General features: G+C 37.9%; 1 protein-coding gene across 1 annotated transcript; it reads left to right on the forward strand.

The window, feature by feature from the left end:
* Nucleotides 1-752: 752 nt before the first annotated feature.
* GFM2 (GTP dependent ribosome recycling factor mitochondrial 2) lies at nt 753-17,913 on the forward strand (the record flags this gene model as incomplete). The annotated part of the gene is made up of 20 exons (XM_082013254.1): nt 753-815; nt 1,334-1,418; nt 2,830-2,875; nt 3,865-3,962; nt 5,083-5,208; nt 5,610-5,698; nt 6,902-6,990; nt 7,238-7,298; nt 7,387-7,572; nt 10,312-10,392; nt 11,121-11,269; nt 11,788-11,928; nt 12,009-12,108; nt 12,821-13,010; nt 14,343-14,419; nt 14,896-15,034; nt 15,189-15,374; nt 16,788-16,903; nt 17,144-17,326; nt 17,785-17,913. The coding sequence occupies 20 exons, from the start codon at nt 753-755 to the stop codon at nt 17,911-17,913; spliced, it is 2,334 nt and encodes a 777-aa protein (XP_081869380.1).
* Nucleotides 17,914-17,949: the final 36 nt, after the last annotated feature.

Genomic DNA, 17,949 nt, shown 5'->3' on the forward strand with positions numbered 1-17,949 from the left:
TCTGCAGAGCGGCACCGGGGAGCTGCCCCCTGGGCCGCTGGCGGGGCTGGGCTCGGTGTAATGGGCGGTGTGAGAGCACCGCTCCCGACCTGGCGCTCCTGGTCAGCGAAGTGCAGCGGCGTCTCCAGCAGACAGGTGTTTGGCTCGTGAGCTGCGGGGTGGAAGTGAGCCTGTATGCACGCTTCTTTCCCTTTGCTGTGAAACTCTACCACGAAGCCTAAAATCAGTGGAGCTGGGTATTGGTGTCCCCTTGAATAAGCAGCAGCCAGCGAGGAATGCTTGTTAAGCTTCTGCACTTGGGCGTTGCGTCACAGTGGTTTTGGCGATGCTTAAAAGCTCGTGGTATTTAATATTTTATTTCTGTCCCAACTAAGTACTTTTCCCTGCTCCCCTTCCTCCTTCAAGATCAGAAGAGCTATTTACACTTCACAGATTGGTAATAAGTACTCTAGAGCTTATCTGAGCGTGAGTGTAAACTCTGTTGTTAATTTTTCTGCTTCACTTTTCAGTGTTTCTGTGTGGGCATTTATGCAGCGTTTTTAAGGCTTAATAACGTTATTTTTACAGATCGGACACCGATTTAACCTGCAAAGTGGTAATCTGAAAAACAGTAACCAGATCTCACTTGAAAAACAAGCAAGTTTCATGGTTGATTTATGCGGAGTTAGTATACTTAACTGTTTCCTGTCATAAACATTTTGTACAATGTTTATTTATTTTGGCAGGGAACAGTTTTAGAGACAAGAGCCAGAATGTTGAGAATTATGAGGACATTTTCGGTGAATGCATTGAAGTCATCAAGTTTGTGCAGTGAGGTAAACTTTTTCCCAAATTTGATAATTCCTCTGTGAGCAAAAGAAATACTCAGGTTATTCTGAGTAAACCTTTTCTTTTGTCTTTCCTTTAAAAAATTGGTGTCTGAACAGAATGCATAATTTCATGTTGGAATTGGAGTTTGTATAACTCGGGACATGGATGTTGAATTTGTAATTTTCTGTAAACTTTTTTAGTTATCTGTGATTTTGATTACCTAACATTTTCCTTAGTTAAATTTATATTATTTACATAAATAATTAGACATATTTAAAATATTGTGACTACTGACAACTTGTTTTGATGACTTCACAAGTAATATTGTGGTTGGACTTTGTTTCATCTTCATGCTTCTGCTTCCAAATAGCTGGTCTCTTAAGCTTATTTAGATATTTAACAACAGTATCAGTTCCTGTAGATATTTTTTTGAGTTTATTTTTCAACTACTGGCAAAAATGTAGCTACAAAGTAATTATTTATAATAATATATATTCCTTTTTTTGTTTGTTTTCCTTTTAAGCTTGTGTATCTCAGGAAGACAAAAATGAGAGTCATAAGTGTGACACAGCAAAACTGCAGCCTGAGAAATTACAGTTCTCCACCAGGTATAAGTTTAAGTTATTTTCTTGATAGTGGGTATTACTCTAAAGGTGAGTAAGAATACTTTCTAAATTGTGTTTTATTGTATTCTTTTGGTTGTTATTTATAGAATTTGGTGTATGAAGTGAATACAGAACAGTTAAAAGGTTCAAGGACTGAAAAGAAGTGCTTTGTATTGCTGGTCTTTCCTCAGTAGATATATGGTATAAAGCCTTTAGAAAATAAGAAAAAGAAAAGATACAGATGTATAAAAAGTCAGGTCACTTGTGAAGCATGTTGGAACCCCTGTCTAGTTGCCTGAAGTATTAATTGGTTATCAAGTAACTGGTGATAGCTACCATGCTGGACAAGGGGAGAAAGACAGGACTCTGTTTAAGTAGAAGTTTTGTTATCACTAGTGTATTTTCTTTGCAAACTCAGGATAAAAAAGTGTAAGAATAAGATACTTGGAAAACAAAATTTTAATTAAAAGGAATTTTTGCTTTTTTTTGAGTAGCTGCACTGAGATGAATGGAAATAGATTGATATAAGGTGGTGTTGGGAGTTAGGGCCTCTTTCTCTACATCGAGATGGAGACAGGAAGAAAATAGTGGTAACTGGTGGGTAACCAACTTTTTAAAAAAGGGGTGGGTGGTGGTGAATTTTCAGCCTGCTACCTTGCTTCTCCTAAGATCAATCTTTCTCCTCATCGAGACTTTAACTTATGAGATGTCTCTTTAATGTCTCTCTGATAAGAGGGATGATCTGTAGATGGTGAAGGAATGTTCGTTTAAATATTGTTGAATTCTGTTTGGCCTATCAAAGATAAAGTACTAGGAAAGTGAGTTCCTGAACCACAAGTTAAATGGCTTGGATAACTGAATTATGGATTAGTTTTGTAAAAATCTCTTTTCCAACTAAATAGTGTGTGAGAGAGGAAGTATCTTTCAAGAAAATATAAATTTAGAACTCCTCAGTCCCATATTTTCTTAACCTAGGTCAGTTTACATTTGCTCCCTGAGAATTATCTAGCTTCAGTGTTTAAAGGAGAAATTACTTTTGAAGTTTGTTATCTAACAGCCAGTTCAGATGAATGTCAGCATTACAGTTGTCTTGAACTGTGGCATGTTTCGTTATTGCTTCTGCAGAGTAAGACTTTACTGCGATGATGATACTCTTCTCTGTTGGCTTTTTCCTGTTGTTTCTAAATTACAAGTGTTTTGAAGAATTTGTCTTTTTTTTTTGAGAGAGAGGTTTTTTTTTTTTAAATGAAGTACATATTTTTAGAAATTGGAGGTGGTACAGATTGTCATGAGTTGTGGCTCTGAATTTTTTTTTTATAAGCTTTTTAGGAATTTTCTTAAGTATATTTAATTTTGCTAAAATTATAATTTTTACATTGGGGTCAGTCTTACAAATTGTTTTGTTTGTCTGTAGGAGATGTTAAGTCTCTACGTTCTGTCATTAATCCTCATATATCCAGGTACGTCATGCTAGGTTATTTTTCGCATGTAACCAACAGTCAGAGCAGTTGATGCTATAAAAAGTCATGGGTTGTTGCTATGTCTGTCACATGCATGGTTCATGTGCATGTTCTAAATTAAAGTTAGTCCTTCCTTACTTTTACCCTTCTGACATTTCAGTATAGAACAAAGCTGTTGGTGTCAGAGAGGTCTTGGACCATCTCCTGTTTACATCATCAGAACCACGACTGGGCTCCTAGGGAAGCTCCAAACCCATGGTGGTTGCTGGGAGCTGAATGAGGGGGAAGGGATGTCTTGGCAACTAAACCACTGCTGTGGGCAGGGCTGTATACTTTGTGTTCATGGGAGCGCTCAGCTGTGTTAGGTGAAGGCCTTAGTAATGAGGCCAAGGTAGTTAGGGGCTGAGCTGCCAAAGGAATGGCTTGGGGGTGAAGTTCCCTTGCCAGACTACTTCTGTCCCAAGGGGGAATTCAGCTAGCATTAATGGTGAATATGGAGGCTGGTTGCAAGCCTGTGATGTGCAGAGCTAGTGAAGTGGGTTTGGATGCTACGGGCAAGGTACTTCATAAAGGAAGACTTGGCTGAACAGAATCAAGGACAACTTCATGGGTACTTGGATGCTAGATTTGGGCCATAAAGGGTATATATGCAATGGATTGTTTCAGGCACCAGTGGTTAGGGATTGGGGTGGAGGAGAGGGTGGAGGCTGCTTCTGTCTGTGGGGAGGGCAGATAGGTGAGGATGAGGCCAAGAGTCAAGTGTGGAAACCTGTTCCAAAACTCTCAAGTACTACTGATCTGAAGGAAATCCACCATTTCAATACTAAGGTACTTCTGTATCAGAATGTACACTGTATCAGATATGCAACAGAGGAAGAATGTTATTCATCTGGTATGCTATTCTCAGTGAATACTAATTGTTCATGCAAATAACAATATCACTAAATAAAAAATTGCTTCAGTAAAAGCAACGTTTTTGCTTTATGCAGAATCCGAAACATTGGCATTATGGCCCACATTGATGCAGGGAAAACTACGACAACAGAGAGAATGCTGTATTATTCTGGATACATAAGAACACTTGGAGGTTAGAAATACTTTTTGTATTTCAGTAGTTCTGATAGATTTCATAGTATACAATGACGTGCAGTGCAATTGGAAGTTGCTGATGGAATACTTAGCATAGAAGCCCGTTGTTCCAAAGTTGTGCTTTGGAATTATAATGAAATTATCAAATAATTTCCTATCAAATATCATATTCGATCATTCATATCAAATAATGAAATTTTAATGCACATTCCATTACATTCTAAGGCAGTTGTACTCTGAGAGATCTCAGGTTCATATTTGCCTTTTAGTGCATTATGTTTTGTTTAACATCTAATTATAGGTTCTCATTGTTTTACTCATTGCTCATTGGCCATTCTGGTAAAGCTGTTTCTTCAATTCCCTTTTGACCTGTAAAGAAACCAGATGAACAAAAAGTAACCATTCCTTTTGAAAGCCATAGCACAGGAAGAATTTCTTGCTTCAGCAAGTCTCACAGAATTCGTCAAGATTGAAGGGCTCACAGCAGCCTCCATTTGTGCTACTTCTTGACCTTTTAAATTTAATTCCATGTTATCTACTGTGTATGAGAATGTTAGAAGATGTTAGGCTGGTGGAGCGGTTGAACTTGGTAGCCTGCTTGTTTAAAAATGTGGAACTGCTGCTCTTTTTATTAAAAATTAAAAAAAAAAAAAAACCACAAGCAAAACTCAACCTCTAACTCAACGCCTTGTTTGGTTTTTTGTTTGTGGTTTTTTTTTTTTTTACTTTAGTTTTAACTTAATTACCTTTTAATGACTAAATTTTAAAATGTCAGTCACATTCCAATCAATGAGTCCAGCCATGTGTTTTAAAACCAGTTTGTTCATGATTTTGGACTTTGCTTTAGTTTTTAAGTTTCTCATGGTGTTACTAGGATTAAGAACAACGGAAGAGTTGTTGGAATTGCTTGTCTTAGATTTACAAAGCATTTGTTCCTGGAAAGCGAGCTGGAGTAAATTATCTGACATTATCTTTTTCTGAAAAAGGCTAGTTTTCATAGCTTATACATGTATAAAAGGGGCAATATTTCCAAATCTCTCTTGGCATCTGTAGTCCAAGACAATTTGCGCTTTTGAATTATTTACCTACCCAAGTGTAATCCTGCTTCCTGTACGCAGATGTTGATGATGGGGACACAGTGACAGATTTTATGGTACAAGAGCGAGAACGTGGTATTACCATTCAGTCTGCTGCTGTTACGTTTGACTGGAAAGACTACAGAATCAATCTGATTGACACCCCAGGTACTACACTTCAGAAGTAGTCACATTATTAGGGGAGAGAGAGGTGGGGTGTGGTAGAACATTAAGTCCTAGTTTTAAATATGGTGCAATATTTAATTGGTTTAATTGCTCAATAAAAAGACCTATACTGAGCTCTGCTCAGCTTTGGCTAATCGTTATTTGCTGGTGCCTAATCTAGCTTTTGTAAAGCGAACTCAGACATTTCCACACTAAATTGCCCTCACTTCTGGGATTGCAATGTAACAGTCTTTTGTGTTTCAAGGACTGATGAGTGTATTTCTCTGCAAGTGAAGACAGGGTTGTTTTGACATGATTTAAAAAAAAAAACCCACCAAATTATAATGACCTGTTGATGTTGCCTGTTTGAATTTTGATGGTATGAAAGGAAGATTGTTTTTTAGGTCATGTGGACTTTACAGTGGAAGTTGAGCGTTGCTTGAGAGTCCTGGATGGAGCAGTAGCAGTGTTTGACACTTCAGCTGGTGTTGAGGTAAAAATAACTGGTAGATTTTTCTTTTGTCTAATGCTGTAAATCAGACTGAAACAATAATAACTATAGAGGTGTTGTTCTGTATTGTCTGTTTTCATGCTTTGATCAAAATTCAGCTTCAGGAAGCCCAGCATTTATTTTCAAGTCCTGTAGTGTACAGGAATTTCCAAGGTAATAAGGGGCAAATAAGTGGGATTCCCATTAAAGTTGGGGTAGGGGTGGTGGTGTGTGTGGTGTTGTTTTGTGACTGTCCTTTACAAATGTTGATTGAGGTGAATGCTTCTGTCTAGCTCCATCAGTGGAAAGAAATGAATATCTGTTCTTTTCTCATTTTCAGATTTCATGTAGAAAATCAGTAAATTTTCAGCCAGAATTTCTCCCTCCCCAGTGCCCTTTGGGCCATAATGCAGAAAAGGTGGAGGCAGGGATTTGACTTTATTGCATGAAATTTTTCAGTGGTTCAATCCTGTGGAAAAATTACATGTTGTGAAATCACTGTGTTCCATAGGACATATCTTTTACCTAGATGAGGGATGAGATAACTCTTGATCAGTGTGAGTCACATTATGTAACTTTCTATTGGAAAGTATTTAGGTGCCATCATATATGAATCTGAACTGAGTAACAGCCCCCAACAATAAAACAGTTAGATCTGCTTGTGTTTTTTCTAAAACTGTGTACGAAATTCTTGCATTATTTCCATGGATTGGTAAGAGACTATTTCTGAATCTGAACTGATTTTCATATGTACCTGTTTTAACTTTCAAATAAAAATGCGTATCATAAATGGCTCAACAGTACACAAATTATCAGCAAAACCACAGTAGTTTTTAGTGTTGCATGTGTAGCCACAGAAGTGCTTGCCTGTGTGTGCTTAAGTAACTTGGCAATAAAGTCTTAAGTACAAAAAGTGCTTAATCTACATTATTGAGTTTTTTCCATATATATCCCCTGTAATGCTTAGTTTCTCTCCATGTTCCCTGGCCTGTGTGCCCTTAGTGAAGGAAGGGGAATGACGACAGCTGAGAGATGAGATGAGACAAAGCTGCTTGTGTGGTTCATTTCCATGCTGCTAGATACGGGATTATGACAACGCATTCAGCACAGGTCCCTTCTGTACCCTGAACTCGGTCCCTCAGCAGTATCAGGGAGTGTATAGCTCAGCTGTTGGCACCAATGTTTCCATTTTGTCTTTTGCTTTAGGCCCAAACTCTGACAGTGTGGAGACAAGCGGACAAACATCAGATACCGCGAATTTGCTTTTTGAACAAGATGGACAAAAACAGGGCAAGGTATTTAGACAGTTCTTTTAATCACTGCTAAAAACCTTGTAAGAGCATGTACATAATTAAGTTCAAGTTTTTTGTTAAGCATAGAGCAAGCCAATTACATTAATTTTTAGTATATACGTCTCTAATTATGCAGATGCATATTTTTGTGTAAATGCAGGAGTAATTTTTGCAGTAAATTAGGAGTGGTAAACCTATTTTACTATATCATTAAGTTTTGTGTAACTTAGTATCATTTTTTTTAATATAGTTTTACATATGCTGTTGAAAGTATCAAACAAAAGTTGAAGACAAAACCTTTGCTTTTGCAGGTAAGCTTGGAAATTAAATGTGTATTTACTTTCTTTCGAGTGGAGCTCAAAACTTGTTGCAGCTGTCTAAAATCTCCACTTTTTGCAGTTGCCCATTGGGGAAGCCAAGACCTTCAGAGGACTGGTTGATGTTGTGACTAAGGAACAAATAATCTGGAAACCTACTTCTGATTTAGATGATGGTAAAAATTTTGAGCAAAAGCTGCTGCTGGAGGCTGATGATCCCAAGCTGTTCCAGGAAGTCCAGGATGCCAGAAATACCTTAATAGAACAAGTAAAGTTCTAAAGTAAATACATAATATATTTAAAACTGTTACTCAGAACAGTAGAAAAAATAGGCTGAAAGGGACCTCTGGAGGTGTCTGATGCAGTGACCTGCTCAAAGCAGGGCTAACTTCAACATTAGATCCAGTTGCTCAGACCTTGTTCAGATGAGTTTTCAAGTCTCTAAAGGATGGAGATTACAATCTCTCTAGGCATCCTGTCCCAGTTATTGATCATCCTTGTAGTGAAACATTATTTCTTTTTGTCCAATGGGAATTTACCATGTTGCAACCTCCTTTCCCTGTCTACCTCTGAGAAGACTCTTGCTCTGTTTTCTCTGGAGCAGGCTCACCACCATGACCGTTTCAAGCAGTAAGAGACAGTATTTGCATCCTCCCTTAGCCTCTCCAAGTTAGACAAACCAACCTCTCTGGGCCTTCAGCTGCACTCCAGCCACCTTAGTGGTTTTCCACTGGACTTCCCACAGTTTGTCAGTCTCTTGTGCTGGAGAACCTCAAAGCAGACAGTGTTTTAGATGCAGCTTCACAAGTACAGGGTAGAGGGTACTAACCACTCGCTCTGATCCACTGCTTATGCTCTTGCTGATGCAGCCCCCATGCAGTTAGCCTTTGTCACTGGAAGGGGACGCTGCTGACTTAGGCTCATTTGTCCAGCAGGACACTCTGGTTGACTTAGGCAGAGCTGGTACCTAGCTAGATGATTCCCACTCCTTATGAGCGCATGAATTTGTTCTGTCCCAGGTGCAAGATTCTGCATTTGTCCTTATTGAACTAATTTCAATTTTTCTTCACTTCCTTTCCATCCATCCAAGATGTTTAATGTACACTGGAAATGTAAATACATGATGAATATAGTTGGACTCCCTGGCTGCACAATATCTGCGTAAAGTGGAAAATAGTTCCTGCTTTATAAATAGGGAACTGAAGAAAGCGGACACCAGGTTTAGCATTCATTTTGCTAACATGTCATCTTGTACTGTCTTAGATGCCAAAAGATACTTGGGGACACATACATGAGGCCTGGCAGATGTGACCCAGAACCTACAGGATATCCATACCTTTCTGGAGTAGCAGCTGGATGGGATGTTGCAGGCTGGTCAAAATGGCAGTAAATACTGTGTTAGAGGCAGCTGATTCCCACCATAAATCTTGTTCCAGATCTTTTTCCAAAAAGTCCATGGGAGAGATGAGAAAAGAACAGTATAAATATTTCTTTAACATGAATTGTCATACTGTGAAGCTAACAAAGATAATAGAAGCTTGATTTACTTGATACCAGGTTTTGCACAGTTGACAGTTTAGAAGGGGTGAAGAATGGAAGAATTAATGGAAGTTAAAAGAATAATTTGCCCATTGAGCAGTGCAGAACATTTGAAATGGTTTGTCCAGAGTGTTTTCCTTCTCCCCTCAGCTGGCATTTTAAGGTCCCACATTATTTTGTGTAATTTATATTGGAAGAGTTGTACTTGAGAGACTCTAAGCAAGTCTTCTCTCCAAGTAACAAGTTTTGGGTTGTTTCACATTCTGTTTGCTTTTATACAATTTAAAAGTGTAGTAGTGATTACATTCGAATGCATACTTTTGTAAGCAAAAATATGGGAGGTTAACAACTATGTTTATCTTGGATACGGATCCATTTTTCTGGGAGTACTGCCCTCCATAACATTGTGCAGGTGCTTAAGCAGATGATGTTAGGCTTTCATTTCCTTTGCAACATCAGAATTGGAGAGATTCATTTTATATTGCGCTGAGTTCAGTAAAACACATACACAATCTGGTTTTCCAAATTTCCAGGTTTTAGAAGGGGATGTTATTATTCAGCCTCTTATCCTAAGAAAATTACTGTCAGATAGAAAGCTTCTTAAGAACAGTGTTGGGTTTTTTTCCTTTGGCTTCTAGGCCTTCCCTGAAGTAGGAAGGGGTGGACCAGTAGTGTGATAACTGAGATAATCTTGTGTTTGTAAAATATTTTTAATATGCTTTCTATCCTATTAATACTCTTTATCTGAAACAATCTAAAATTTAGTAGTTCGAATGCCAGCCATCTTGCACGCTTTGCTTTCACTTAATTAAATGAACACTATTAGCTTGATTAGACTTCTGATGGCTTGTCGAAGATTCATTTCAGTATTTGGTCAATTGCTTTTGCAGCCACTAGAGGTGGCAAAGTGCCTTCCTGCACCTGGGGAGTCCTGCATCTATGAATATGGGAGACAACATTTACAGAGTAGTTGATTTATTTATCAAGCTATAGGTGGTACAGTTTGAAAACACAGATGAGCTCTTGGACTTTACAAGTCTTTGCCATGAAGAAGGTCAAAATGCCCTGAAGGCTTGTCTGTTTTTTCCAGCTGTGTATCTGTTGGCTCGCAAAGGTTACTTGCTGCTTACTTCAGACTTTGCCCTGTTTGCGGATCTGAAATACATTGTTATACCCTTCATGGCTGTCACTGTACAGCTGCAGGCTTTTTCAGTTTCAGGGGGAAGTACAAGCATTCTCTCTCTCATTGATGTTTTGCCTGACAGCAGCTTTATGAGTTAATTTTTTTTTTTCCCCCTGTCCTGAAACCTTAATTTCTGTAATTTTTTGTGGCTTGAGTTTATGATCTCTGATGTCTTTAAAGGCTTTGTTCCTCCTCTGTTTAGCTGTATTTCCTAAATAACTTAAGATTTGTGACTTATCTGCAGAACTCCTGTATGCCAGATAATAAAGATCTGTTCTGTTGAAGGTTGCAGATCTGGATGATGAATTTGCCGAACTGGTTCTAGGAGAATATAGTGAAAATTTTGACTTAATACCAGCTGACAAGGTAATTTTTACATTTCATTATTTATAAACAAATTTTTACTAGCTGTTATTCTGAAGTGCTGGTTTTTTCTTCCTTTGGCACATTCAGATTATGATTTTGCAGATGTGCATTTTTTAGCAACAAAAAAAAATCACAGCAGCTTTCATAGTGAATTTACAGTACTGTGATTTTAGGACAAAGTGTATTCAAGCTTAGTATGAATTTTATACAATAATGCAATAACTAGATCCTCAGACTTACTAGGCACAACTTTAAAAGTAGGCTACCTTTGTTCAGGAAGGGTTTTTTTTTTTAAAGTTAAGCTACTGCAAAGAGTTTAGGGAAAGGTGAATGGAATTTCCAGGTAGAGTCACTGCGGTTTGTGTCCAAACTGCTGATTCTTACTATCAAAAGTAGCCTGTCAACTGCTATTAATTGGTTGGATCTGCAGATGCTGCATGTTGAAGGTGGTAAGGTACAACATTCTGAATTAAAAGGACGGTTAGAAAAAGAACCGCATGAAATGTTTAGAAATCTTAAAAGTACTGTCTGCTGTTTTATCATCTAAACATTTGTGTTTATGGCTTGGAGCTCTTTAAAAGCAGTGAGAGTAGTTTGGATGAGTGATGCTGTATTTGCGAACATACTTCTTAACTTTTGGGGATTTCTTAGCAATTTCTGATATCTGGAATGCAATTTAAGGCTAAATTGTAGTTCACATGTTAACAGAAAATAATTCTTTTTTGCAGTTACGGTCTGCTATCCGCAGAGTCACGCTAGCTCAGAAAGCAGTGCCCGTACTCTGTGGCAGTGCGCTGAAGAACAAAGGAGTGCAGCCATTACTGGATGCTGTTACTATGTACTTGCCTGCACCTAATGAGCGTTCATATGAGTTTCTGTGAGTACAAGGAGAAAAGGAGGGTCAGGAAAAAGGAAAAATAAGTAGGAAGGCATAAAAGGAGAAAATTAAAAATATCAGCAAAGCATTCATATCTTTAAAATTGTTTACTGGTTCTAGGTAGTCGGTAACAGTAAAGATATGTGGACACAAAAATACATTTGAGTACTGAACCTGCTTTGGTCAGTGCAACTGGAATTGTAGGCATTTATCTGCAGTTGTCAAATTTGCACTTTAGAATCTAAACTGTGATTTTAATCTGAGGATATTGAAATTTTATAAAATTGGGGTATCATCTTTAGTATTGGCTGAGTCACATGACATCTTAGATCTCCTGCTGGGGCTGGAACTGCTGAGATTAATTTTTTTTGTATAAATTATGATTTTTAAAAGTCTGCTGCTATTAATTTTACAGTAAGAACCATATTGCTTTTTAAATTAGTGGAAATTTAGGTAAATATGAGTTTGAGTGGGTTAATCCTACAAGTATGCTTTTTGTTGTGCTTTTTATTTTGCAGACAATGGTACAAGGATGACCTGTGTGCCCTAGCATTTAAGGTTCTCCATGATAAATGCCGTGGACCACTAGTTTTTGTTCGTGTTTACTCGGGTTCACTGAAACCTCAATCAGCTGTGTATAATATTAACAAAAGTTGCACGTGAGTAAGATAGAGGTGTGGTTTAGTGCAGCATTGGAATGTCTGCTGAAGTTCGAGTAACTGAAGAATTTCATTTTCAGGGAGAGAATGAGCCGGCTGCTCCTGCCTTTTGCTGATCAGCAAATTGAAATACCATCACTAATGCCTGGCAACATTGCCCTGACGGTTGGGTTAAAACAGGTAATGGAAAATGCTAATTCTGTAAAGGACCTTGTTTCACTAGTGTGCTTTCTACTTCTGTGGTATTGTATCTCAGACATGTTCTTGATTATTGTGACATGTAAACTTGCTGTATTTGAAGTACATGTGCATGCACTTCCTCCTAAAATGAACTACTACAATCTGCAAATGTCAGTAATTGACGTGGGAGATGCAGTGCTGATTACATGGAAAGGACTGAAAACTGAAGGTGTGTTTTAGTAGGGTTCTGAGCTTGTATTTATATTGTAACTCCAAGTAAGTTACCCAAAAGCAACAGTTTAACTTAAGCGCAAATAAGTTTGTTTCATCTTTGCTTCTATTAGTTTACTAATTCAATGTTTTATTGTCAGAAGAGGCTGCATATATCTCATTTGCACAGATTTTCTAAAATGGAACCAATTTTGGCATGCATAAGCATGTTAAATCTCGTAAGTTAGATTTAAAATGCAGTGAACTGGACAAAGAAATGTTAGTCTACATTTCAGCACAATTTTTCCTCTTCCAGATCATTTTAGTTATTTGAAGAGAGAAGTTGCAGTAATTGTTTATAAATGAGTAAATAAGTGGAGTTTAGCACAAGTGGTTTTGAGGAAGAGAAGTGGTCAGGTGTTGTCTTTTTGGGTTTTTTGGTTTTGGTTTTTTTTCATATTCCTTTCTCTCCCTCCTGTGTCTTGTGGGTGTTGATCTACAGAGTGCCACTGGAGATACCATAGTGTCATCAAAGGCTTCGGCAGTAGCTGCAGCACGCCGAGCTGGAAGAGATACTGGGGGAGGGAAGAGGTCTACCAGTGACATAGAGAGCCTTCTGCTGGCAGGTGTTGAGATCCCTGACCCCGTCTTCTTCTGTACAATTGAACCTCCTTCAGTGGCCAAACAAAAAGGTACAACATAGGTACCTAAGCATGTGACAGGGTACTCTACAAATGAGATACTCAAGCATAACCATATTCCCCTATGTAAGGAACAATGGTCTTCCCCAATCCATGCACACTTGGTTGACATGAGTGAGTTGCACAAATTTATCAATTTATGATTTAAAAAGGCCCTTTTTGGTGTTTTGCACAGATGATACACTTTACATTGTGGTTGTTAATATCCTTTGCTATTACGATATCAAGCAGTGTTAGTAGTAGTACTTTTCTATTTTTTGTGTCTAGAAAAGTAGTAGTTCTTCATTTTGAAAGAAGATGATGGAAGCACTTTCATTTCCTGCTGTCATACTTAGTTTTGCTGCAGTCACGCTGGTGCAGTGTACATAGCGTCCTGAGTACAGATAACCTTGAAACATGTTTGTTTGTTGGTTTTTTTTTTTCCAGTCAGCACTTGCAGTTTTATTATACAGTGTAAAGTCTTCACTTACCAAGACTTCTGTGTGTCTAATTAGGGTTCACCTGTGCAGCGTAGCCTGTAATCTTACTGCCTTTCCCGAGAATCTGTACCAGAGAACCTGGTTCCATTTGACTCTTGTTGGAAATACATAAACTCTATATCCTCATTCCAACAAAGCTAAACTTGGTTGGGAGCGAAGGGGAGGAAGGTCAAGTGCCAGGTAGAATGCAAATTTGGAGCAGTATGTCTGCAGGCTGAGCCACTGGGTTGTAAGGTGTTCCTGGTTTTGGAGGTTTGGATGTTTTGGTTTGTGGCTTTTGTTTCTGTTTTTTTTTTTTTTTCCCTGGAGACTGTATGGTAGATAAATGCAGTCTCAGCTGTGAGTTTCTCGTTCGGTAGCTGCTTCCCTGTAGCTGCTTTCCTCAGCAGTTAAGACAATGGGGAATCAGAAAAAAAAAAATTGCATTTGAACCTTTTCATGTTGAATTAATCTTGAAATATTTAGGTAAATCATATAAGCGTTAGTTGACAATTTTTCTTACCTGTAAAAAGGGAGCAGTACTTTTTACACACTTGATGAAGCACTTACAGGTTTTCTGTCTTTATACAAGTACAAAATATCACCTTGAAAATAGCATTCTTAATAATTTAAAATAATTAATAAATTAAAGCGCTCTGTAGCATGCAGTTAGTTTGTTGGAGCGAATGAGAAGGTGCAAGTTGCTTGTAATTTGAGTTGACTTTGTTTGCCAAAATCTGTGCTTCTCTAGAGTCCTTTTGATTCCTTCTAGTAAGATTTGACCTTATAAGGAAAGTGATGTTTAGACATTTGTTGTGATTCTTAAATTACTGAAGTCTCTTTAACGTTTGATTTTTATGTACAGACTTGGATAACGCATTGAGCTGCCTTCAGCGTGAAGATCCAAGTTTAAAAGTGAAGCTAGATCCTGACACAGGACAAGTAAGATGAATCTTCTATTGCTCACCATAAAATCAAGCTTTATTTTATAACTGTCAAGACTACCCTTCAGTTAGTTCATTTGCATATTGAGATTTTCTTGAATAAAAAGGACTCTGTACATATTTGATATCAACATTTAAAGTTCTGTGCATCAGACTAAAATGGAGCCTTGTGCACTTGTTCTTTACAGAGTAGAGGAAGTCATTGTGTGCTCTGCATGTTTTTGACAATTCTGTATTAAAATAGTTTGAATTACATAGTCTTTAAGATAATGTAAGATGACATGTTTTTGCAGTGGTCACAGTAGCAGTAATTATCCTCTCACTTATATGGTGTTTATGTCAGATGATCTAAAGCAGTCCTATTTTCTCTCTAGGCTCTTTAGAATTTGAAATATTTCTAAGAGACTATTAAGAGCATGCAAGTCCTCGGTGTTGCATGTTTTTCCTCTTCTTTCTTAACTGTCTTCTTACTAGACTATTCTTTGTGGCATGGGAGAACTACACATAGAGATCATTCATGACAGAATCAAACGTGAATATGGAATTGAGACTTACTTGGGACCTCTTCAAATAGCATACAGAGAAACCATCCTCAGCTCTGCCCAAGCTACAGGTAAAATGAGTGAATGGAAGGAACATCTTGTTTCTGGTTTTGTAGCTTGATTTACTTTAAATGATCTTATGAGTAACTTTCAGATGAATTTCATGTATTAGGTTTTTTTCCAAACGGTTATTCTGCTTTTTTTTCCCCTCCCCAATCCCTGCAGATATATTGGACAAAACAGTAGGAGATAAACGACACTTTGTAACTGCAGAGTTAGAGGTGAGGCCCAGGTTACGGGAGAGAGCAACAACAAAACCCGACATCGAGTATGCTGCGAATGTCATTGAAGTGCTACCCAAGGAACTCCAAGGAGCTATAGAAAATGGAATCGTGAATTCATGCATTCAAGGTAAAGGAAGTGTTATGACAGCTATACTAGTCTAACATTTCTGTAAGAACTAATATCATATGTTTCTAGGAGGAAGAACTCCTTCGTAGCTTGAAAACTAAAAGATGGTGCACATTAACATTAAATGCAAAGGAAAATTCTGAAATTTCCTTAGCTACAAAAATTGCCAAACACTCCTTTCCCTATGCCAGGAATGGAACTCAAGTTTGCCTTTAGTTTTAATGTTGATTTCTCCTCAGTCACTCAATAGTGAGCTTGGGGTTCTTTTGGTTTGCTTTTTAATCTGGTATAAGAGATAAGGTGTTTACTTGATGACATCGCATAAACCACAATGATGTGACAGAAGTGGTTTTGGAGGCAAACATATCACACTTCTGTTAAGAGTTACTGGTGGGTTTTTTGGATTTTTCAGGTATGTTAAATACATAAAAATATACAATAAGAAGCCTTACCTAATTGCAAAGTATAGGCTTTCTAGAGGACTAAAAGCATCCTTTACATTTTGTTAAAAATAGGAAATATTTAATAACTTATGGTGAAAGAACTCTCCCTTACAGTACAAGTAACAGGCAGTGGATTTATAAATGAGAATGCTCTAGAAGCAGCAGCATGAGGTGTTTTTTCCATGTTGCTTTGCTGAGTTGAATAGCATGTCTCATCTCTGGCTGAGGAATGAGTCTTGACTGTGTGCTTGCTTCATGTTCCTTGAAGAAACTTCAGAACTGTGCTGTCTCCAGCCTAAAATTCATGCCATTAAGTGCTTTAAAAAGAAAAGATCTGGCCATGTTTTCTGTAGGAGAAAAGCTATGTGGGTTTTATTTTTCAGATGTGGAGCAGGCCTCCCATCCAGTTTAATACAGTTTTTGGTCTGGTTGAGAGTCCTGGGTTGGAGGGAGATAACCTGCCTACGACACTAGATCATCCTTTGTGGACTTGATTTAACCTTGCAGTTTTGGTAGTGGGTTAGTATCAGGCTTTGCTGTGATCATGTTGTGCTGAAAAGGAAAATACAGAAGACATTCTGGCTTCTGGTTAAATGAAAATTTCACTACTTTTTCAAATGAGATCTTGTTTCAATGGACAAGTTTTAGATATTATAATGTATTAAAAAAAATTTGATTTTTGGGAACTGTTGTATGGATGAGCACACTAAGGAACTTCTGAAAATTCTCTGTGCTTTTGGTAAAGAGAGTAGGAAAGTATGGTCTGCATTCCTTTGTCTCTTGGCAAAGCTAGGTAATGACAAATTCACGAAATGAGAAACGAGTCATGCCCTTGGCGGGAGGAGGGGGAAGGAGAAGGGAAAGAGGGAAGTGAGAAACTCCAAATTAATCCTGAAACTTTTTTGCATGTGTCTTAATAGTTGGAAAAACAAATGTGCTTTTTTCTATTGTTGTTTCCCTCCCCACCCAGGACCTTTGCTTGGATTTCCAGTTCAGGATATAGATGTGATGGTGCAATCACTGACAGTACATCCTGACACTTCCCAGACGATGATATCGGCCTGTATCTCCCGTTGCATGCAAAAGGTGAAGCTGTAAGCTGCCGTAGCACACAGTAGCATGATATGCTACTTGGAAAAATATATATGTTATCAACATCTGATAATCGTTCTTCTCTGACAGTGTAACACCCTCGCTGGGGCCATTGTATCTTTTGGAAGTGGAGAACTTGAGAGGCAGTGTTAGCTTGAGTTATGTAACTACTTATTTAGTTATGTCAATTTTCTTAAAAAAAAGTCAACATAACTTTCCTTTCCTTCCATGTAGGCTTTGAAAAAAGCTGGTATACAAATACTGGAGCCCCTGATGAACCTAGAAATCACCGTAAGTGAAGATCATCTCAGTGCAGCACTCGCTGACCTTGCACAGCGGAGAGGTAGTATTCAGGAAATCCAGAGTCGTCAAGATAACAGAGTTGTAGTTGCTGTTGTTCCACTAGCAGAAATGATGGTATGTGGTTATCTTCTCAATGGTAAAATGCAAAACTGGTCTTTTTTTTTAATGTGCTTAAAAATAATTAGGCTTCAGTTTACTTTTCCTGTTGTTATGGAAGAGTAAGTTTGGAATTTTTATTGTGTTTTAATTACTGAAGGTCTGAAGCAAGTGCCCACAAATCTACTAGTGTTTTTGTGCCTAATTCAGCTTGTTAAACCAGCATGTTTTTAACTGTAAGTTAGAGAAGAAGTAAATACTACTTTTACAGAGAATACTTTTTTTAAAGTATATTAGGTTTACTCATGCATGTATTGAAATTTTAATTTTTTAATATTACTGTATTAACTTACTAGTAAGTTGCAGTATACTTCTGACTGTCTCCCTCTCTCTCTCTCTGTGACCTAAGCAGCTTTCTGTGCTAACTTACCTTCCCTTTATCCTAAACTGAGTGACACATTCTCCATTTTGTCCAGGGATACTCAACAGTTTTGCGTTCTCTAACATCAGGCTCAGCAACCTTCACTCTGGAGCTTGCCAGTTACCAAGCCCTGAACAGTCAAGAGCAAAGTGCACTTCTTCAGAGGAGGATGGGGTTGGTGTGACCGGTTTACTCTGTAGAGCAATAAAGATATTTTCTA

Source organism: Phaethon aethereus (assembly GCF_964289735.1).
Source record: "Phaethon aethereus genome assembly, chromosome: Z".
In the NCBI taxonomy this organism is placed as follows: Eukaryota; Metazoa; Chordata; class Aves; order Phaethontiformes; family Phaethontidae; genus Phaethon; species Phaethon aethereus.